The sequence below is a fragment of the Austrofundulus limnaeus genome, unplaced genomic scaffold (genome assembly GCF_001266775.1).
Source record: "Austrofundulus limnaeus strain Quisiro unplaced genomic scaffold, Austrofundulus_limnaeus-1.0 Scaffold147, whole genome shotgun sequence".
In the NCBI taxonomy this organism is placed as follows: Eukaryota; Metazoa; Chordata; class Actinopteri; order Cyprinodontiformes; family Rivulidae; genus Austrofundulus; species Austrofundulus limnaeus.
The window spans coordinates 551,753-558,812 of NW_013952549.1; the positions used below are offsets into that span (position 1 = coordinate 551,753).

General features: G+C 41.7%; 1 protein-coding gene and 1 pseudogene across 1 annotated transcript in view; one reads left to right on the forward strand and one right to left on the reverse strand.

The window, feature by feature from the left end:
- The window catches only part of tbxas1 (thromboxane A synthase 1 (platelet)), a gene marked incomplete in the record, with an annotated part of 7,358 nt that extends 6,338 nt beyond the window's left edge, over positions 1-1,020 (forward strand). Inside the window, 1 exon segment of the mRNA XM_014016542.1 lies at positions 397-1,020. Coding sequence (XP_013871996.1) covers positions 397-477 — 81 coding nt within the window.
- Positions 815-3,708, reverse strand: LOC106523182 (F-box only protein 18 pseudogene; annotated as a pseudogene).
- Between the last annotated feature and the right edge of the window lie 3,352 nt (positions 3,709-7,060).

Below are 7,060 nucleotides of genomic sequence, written 5' to 3' on the forward strand. Positions count from 1 at the left end.
CTAATAAAGTGGCCGATGAGTGTATATTTAAGGCGTTTAAGGTTGGCCCATACAGTTTTCTCTATGTTAAAAGAAAAAGGCAGTTAATTATTCAGAATTTATGTATGAATTTCTAGGTAAAACTATTGTTTTATTACCTTTGATTACTTATTAAGTCTGTCAGAGTTATTGGTTCACAAATATTTATCAACTTTTTGATAAATTATATTTTGACATTTTGAAAAAAAAAGCCATTTGTTGAACTGAAGTTTCAAAACACATCAGTCAACTACCAGTGTGTCAGAATGTGGTTCTAAATAGAAACATGTCATTACGCAATTTATTTAACTTTACGCAAAAATGGTCATAATCATATCACTCTCTCTTTTTTATGGTTTGTTTTTTCCAACCTTTTAGGTTCCTCTGGAATTGAAATCCTCGAGCACTCTAGGACCCAAAAATGGCATATTTGTGAAAATCACAAGAAGAGAGAAGTGAGAAGAGTAAAAAGACTCCACCGGATAATAAGAAACTCTTTTTCAGACATAGAACGTAAAAAAAGGAAAATTACAAACCTTTATCCTGTAAATTGCACTTGTCAATTTCTCACATATTTCTTGATTTGTATGAAAGTACTTATTGTGACCCCCACACGCGAAGCGTAAACGGGAGTCATATTGTTTTTGTACGTTTAATTTTTTTTAGTGATTTTTGGTCAACCGTAGCACAAAAACGGCTGCACCGATCAACATGAAATTTGGCAGGACTGTAGATGAGTCAGACTTACATTACGTCAGGCAATGGGTTTTTATTTTTTTATTTTTATTTTTTTCAGTTCGCCACAGAACCATTTTTATTTCTGCTCCTCGACGAGCGGCACGATTAGAAAAACCATGGCCCRATAAATGGGTGAAGCATCCAGAACAATTGTGGGATTTCAGGCATTGAGGTGACATCGTCTCTGATGAGGTAGGCCACGGGCCCGCTGCGAACCCATACACACCTCACACACAGTGGGCCGCATTTAGTCTTTTTATCAGTACATTGTTTGCTTTGGACATGATGAAAGCCGAGCCCGGGGTGACGCTGTTGGGACAGTCTGGGATGGAACATGGGACGGGATCACCAACGCCCTCTGGGGTAATGGGCATCTGAGACTTGAGGAAGTACTCCTTAGCCATAGAGAGAATCTGGAAGATATTTTTAGTGGCGACCRGGGTGGTTCTGGCTCAAGTCACCGCCACATACAGTAGGTTCCACTCGACACCTGGAATTGTAGAAAATGCGAAGTCACGAAAGTGGCAGAGGTTGTGTCTTGAGGTGGGGACGGTGGCAAAGTCGTCACTGATGATCATGGTGTCAAACTCCAGACACTTGGCCTTGTGGACTGTCCCAACTATAAAGTCTGCTTTGTCAAAGTTGGTTTCAGAGAAACTCTTGAGTCGTGTCACCAGTTCAGGGATGCGAGTGTGGAATGTCATCACGATGTCCAGTTTAGCTTGCAGCTCCTTGTCTTCGGTTCGATCGACGTATTTATGAAAGGCTTCGAAGGGGCTGTCTTCACTCATCAAAAATGACCGAACGAGGGGATCTTTGATTTTTTTCGAACTGACGCCTTTTACATTTGAAGTGAACAGGCTGTAGATGTCCATGATCATATCAAGCCCAAGGTTAGTGACGCCTCCGATGAAGTGGATGCTGCACTTCAGTTTAGTGTCTGTGAGCTGGACCGCCGCTTTGAAGACACCGAAGTCTCACCTGGACAAGATGCCGATCTTCCCTGGGGTTTGACTCACTCCCGTCTTCATCGCCTCCAGAGCTTTGTCGGCCAACTCATCACACACACCATCCTTCTGTTTTCCTCCAACAAGAATCTTCTCAACTCCCTTGCAAACCCTGAGGATAGTGGTGCCCACATAGGCGATCTCCGCGCCAAATCGAAAGCTCTGTGTCAGGTGGAAGATGTGAGTGTGGTTGTCAGTTCTTAAAGCGTTGACAGCTCCTTTGGTGTAGATCTGCTGGTGAGGGTCTCCGACTAGGATTTTCCCACAACTCTGGGACAGCAGCACGTCCATGATGGCGGGTGTGCAGTCCTGAGCATCGTCAATAAAAATGGCGTCGTACTGGTCGGCCAGGCATAGCTTCGCCTCCCTGAGCTGCCACAGCTTCAGGCAGCCATCATGCGTCATGAAATATGCCTGCTTGGATTTCTCCTGGACGTCCTTCATTTTGCTCCAAATCATCTTCGCATCTTGGATAAACATCTTTTGCTCTTCAGAATCTATAACCTTCCAGTAGTTCTGTTGGCAGACATAGTAATCGGGGACGTGCAGGGAAGAGATGACTGGGTCTGCTGACGAGATGAACGTGTTGAGGATCGTGGTTACGACTTGCGCATTGGAGAAGCCGCCGTGTTCATTCTCCAGAGCACAGCTGATGTAAAACGGCTTCAGGTTTGAGGTCAGCTTTCCATTAAGTTTATATCTCTTGCCAATGTCGATGTAGGCTAACGAGTGGATGGTCCTGCAGTCCACATTGGAGGGAAAATGGCGCCGTGATTCACAAGCCACAGAGTCGTTGAAAGCCACATAGAGGAACTTCAGATGTGGACRCTGCTCAGCATATTTGATCAACGTGGTCGTTTTTCCCGTACCTGCAAAGCCTGTAATCTTGACCAGGTGGTCGGGCTGGATATTGTGTCTCAGGATCTGCTGCTGCGCTGGTGTTAGCTGGATCTCGGGTGTCCCGATCTGAGAAGAGAGAGAAAAGGGTCCATTCTCCAGCAGGTGAAGCACGTAGTAGATGTTAAAATGTAACCTGTTGCTGATGTGAATTTTGAACCTCTCCATAGCGAGTAACATTGTGGCCATGTGGCTGAGGTACTCTGTGATGGCTGTTAGAGACATGCAGCCYGCCAGCAGAGACACCAAGTCCTGCACATCACAGACACTTTCGCTGAGCAGCAATATCACCGCCATGGCTGCATAGGGGTTGGGACCCTCGATGCCAAGGTGAATCTCCTGAATCTTAGGAATATTTAATCGGACAGCGGCTTCGGCCTGAGGAAAGAGGCGATGCTTCTTCACGCACTCCAGAACACTCTCCAGCCTCACACGCTCCCCGATTTTATGCTGAGCCATCAAAACCACAAGGTTTCTTAAGCTGTTCTTTTCAGGTGAACATTTGCTGATTTTGCTGGCCCTCATTATGGTGGCGACCTCCATAACTGCTCCTTGTTCCCTCTTCATGAAGCGATAGTATTGCTTCTTATAAGGTGCAAACGTGGGTTCCTGGATGATGTTCCTCCAGCGGTGGAAAACGAGGCTGGCGCTGCAGTACAGGTCCACTGCAGGAACAAGAAGAAGTATCTGTCTCAGGATCTCGTTTGGAAGGTCGTCCATGCAAGCGYTGGGGAGAGGCTCAGCATCTTCTACAAACGCCGATCCAGTGGGACTTCCTGCGGCAGAAGGTGCAGATTTATGTCGCTTCATGTGGTCATGGTTGGGGCTGGTCCATCCCTCGTTGGTCGTGTGGGGTATGTGCTTCCTTTTGTCACTTCCTTGTGAAGTGGTGTACCGTGTGACGTGTCACAGTACCTCGGTCAGAGACACGCCCTGCAGAGATTCAGGAGCTAGCCATAGCAATTTGGGTTTTGCAGCTACCAATGCTAACAGAGTGCTTCTTTTTTATCCCCCCGCCCTGAAAAGATAACTCCGCCCCACAGGCAACGGTTTTACGATASACCCCATATTTGAGGAGGGGGCTCCTTTCAAAGAGGGGGTGTCTGGACATGCAAAAATGCTTATAACACAGAAACGGTTAAACATAGAAGCTTCAGACATTAGGAATAAAGACTTCTAAGTTCTGGTGCATTTGTGCATACGGGGGTCATTATGTTACCGCTATGCGGTGTCTAGTTTTGTCACTAAAACCTTAAATGATTCTATTTTAACTTTATAACCCACGATTTATAAAATCTATCATTTGTGTCACTGATGGGTGAAATAGAGAAGCTGTATCTAATTGCTCTTATCACGTCTAACCTGACTCTGTGGTGGTCTTAGTGTGGGACAACATGGGGTGATGCAAGATGAGGATCACAATCATAAAACACTGAAGCATCCAAACAAAGTTGCTTTAAAGGCTCCTTCCTTATCTTCATTTATAATAGAAAGCTCTATGTGTGTTAGTGGGGAATAAAAGACACATTATGGAGCATTTAATCTTATCTTTTTTGTTTGGACCATTTTTATTTCTTAATGAAAATGGAGGGATTTAAGGTTTAAGGGAACCACCTCTTACATTTTATCTGTGGGAACCATTTTTATAGTTCAGACTATTCTGAGCTTTGTTTTTTTTTATATTTTGCACTTCCACGAAAGCATTTTAAATGGATTTTTATTTAGATGTTAGAACATGAAATCCGAACTAAACCAAATTTAAGTCAGCTGTTCACATTCTGCAGCTCTGCTCTCAGCTCAGTTTGATYGTTTGCACATTTCATCAGGAAGTGGACCTCTGCTCTTTTTAATTGTTTATCAGTGCAAATGTTTACTTTATCACCCTGTCGTGACGTTTGCCTCCCATCATTACAGCTGCTTCCACAAACACTGGAAGAGTTTAATCCTGTAAAAAAACACCAGGAAATATTAACAGGCTTCAGTTCAGCTGCATAATCCAGCTTAAAGCTGCCAGATTTTTGCAAATGAGTTGAATGATCAAGAAATGGCTCCAAACCTTTAACAACCTTCCTCTGGAGTTAATTATTATTAAAAGTTAAATGTTTGCACCTTTTAAAACATCATTATTTTCTGTTTGGGAAGTTTAATCTGACCTTGTCTGATTTTTTTCAACACAATTCTTGGACTCACCAAGAGATTATGAAAAAAAAAAAAAACAATACAAGTGAACTGCTGTTAAATAATTCTGCATTTATATGAAACAAACTAAAGCAACAGGAACTGATGTGATCATGTAAAAAACTGTGTCCTTTACAAATTTAGTTTAAGCACTTTGGAAATAAATAAATTTACTGAGAAATGAGTTGTGTCTATTGTATGTATTTTTTTCATTAAATGTTTGAACAATAAACAAATGAGTGATTATGTGAAATAGATGACAAATTTAAAATTTGTAGTAAAGTAAACTTTATGATTTGTTTAAATAATGGAATTAAACTAATTTATATTGTTCATTCCTTATCTGCCTTTGGTCCTGACCCCCGTCTCACCCACAAAATCTCATTTCTAATTCGATTAACTTTGTCCTATTTAATCTGTTTTTGTTTTCTTAAACATTTAGATTAGATTAGTTTAACTACCCATCCCGTGTCATTGTCAATCACTCATGATATAAGTTGAGATAATGTTCAGGCTCAATAAAACCTGCAGGAGTGGAGGTGGTTTAAGAATAAGACAAAATGACAGAAGCAATAATTGACAAGTTTCCTGAGAAAAAGAGACAAAAAGAYGAGTCAAAGAGAAAGGATCCGGACGTTGGCATGTGTTTTTATTAACATTTATAATTAAGATAGCAGTGATAAAGGCAGTGAGAGAAACTATTTTAATACAGTTGTTTTTTAAAAAGTGGAGGTGTTTTTTTCCATCATGGAGACTGCTGCTGACTTCATCAGAGCGTCTGTGACAATCTACCTCGTCTTTATTGTTTTAGGTCTCCTGTACTGGTAGGTAATTTTTAAATTCATTCTGCTGTGGAAAAAAACCAAGTATGGTTTAATTTGATAGAAATTACTGAAGTCAAAAAGAAAAAAAATTGTGTAGGTCTTCTGGACGGGTTCTTCTTTAATGAAACGTTTTGTCTCTCCTCCAAGAGACTTCTTCAGTCAGAGTTTCAGGCAAAATTCAGGTTTTTAAGCCCTGCCTGTGACTGATACTCACATCACATGGCTATCGTTGACACCTAATTAACACTTATTGTTAACAGGGGGTGGAGTGATACTGGCAATGGCCGCGATGTTGGAGGGGGACAATTAAAAACGGAGGCCTCCACCTCTGTTGGAGGCCTCCGTTTTCAATTGTCTATTGTTAGGCCTGTTGTTAGGCGATGGCCCTCTTTTGCACGTGACTAACCTGTTTTTTCATGTGGAGGCAGTGCTTATAAGGCTGAGTTCACCTCAAACTCATCAGACTGAAGAAGTCTCTTGGAGGAGAGACGAAACGTTTCACTAAAGAAGAACCCATCCAGAGGACCTACTTATTTTTTTGTTTTTGATTTTCTTCTACCTGGATTACTGAGATGCATCAGGATACAGAGGTTAAAATTTCAGAAGGAAACGTCCTGTGGGGTTTATAAAAACATATTTTTCTTTTTGACATTTCAAGAATTACGCGAGAAGTCGGTCAAGACTACGTGATAAATGGTCAGATCCTTCCTAAAGGGGCAAAAATGGATCTCCTTACAGCCTTCCTGCATCGTGATCCAGAGCACTGGYCTGAGCCGGAAAAGTTCATCCCTGAGAGGTCAGCCACTTTTCTCCATACCTACTGGAGTTTGTTYTGAAAATAATATGCAGTATATCAAAATGTAATAGAAAGCAATTGTACTAGAAACTGATTCCAAAAAGTATTTTTCCCCTTTGTATGTCAGGATAAAATACCTTGTGTTGTTAAGAGGAAAGCTAAAATACTGTATTATATTTAGACTTGTAAAGGGAACACACACTCATCATGACCTTCTGGTTGACCTCACAGGTTTACGCCAGAGGCTAAGGYTAAYCGTCATCCGTTTGTCTACCTGCCGTTTGGGGCTGGACCTCGGAGCTGTGTGGGAATGAGACTGGCCCAGCTGGAAATCAGGATGGTTTTGACACATTTGTTGCACAGGTTTAATATTGTGGCCTGTTCTGAGACCAAGGTGGGTTGGTTCATCCACAATAAAGTGCTAATGCTGTGGGTTCAATCATGRTGATTACAGCTGTTTAATATTGTTTTACAACTGACAATGAGTTTAAGTTCATTTAATTATTTTTGCAACTGGCCACTGTAGAATCTGGTTTTATAATAATAATGTGTCATTTTGAATGTTGGCAATAGATGTTTAACTTTTACGCTTTTTTGAAATC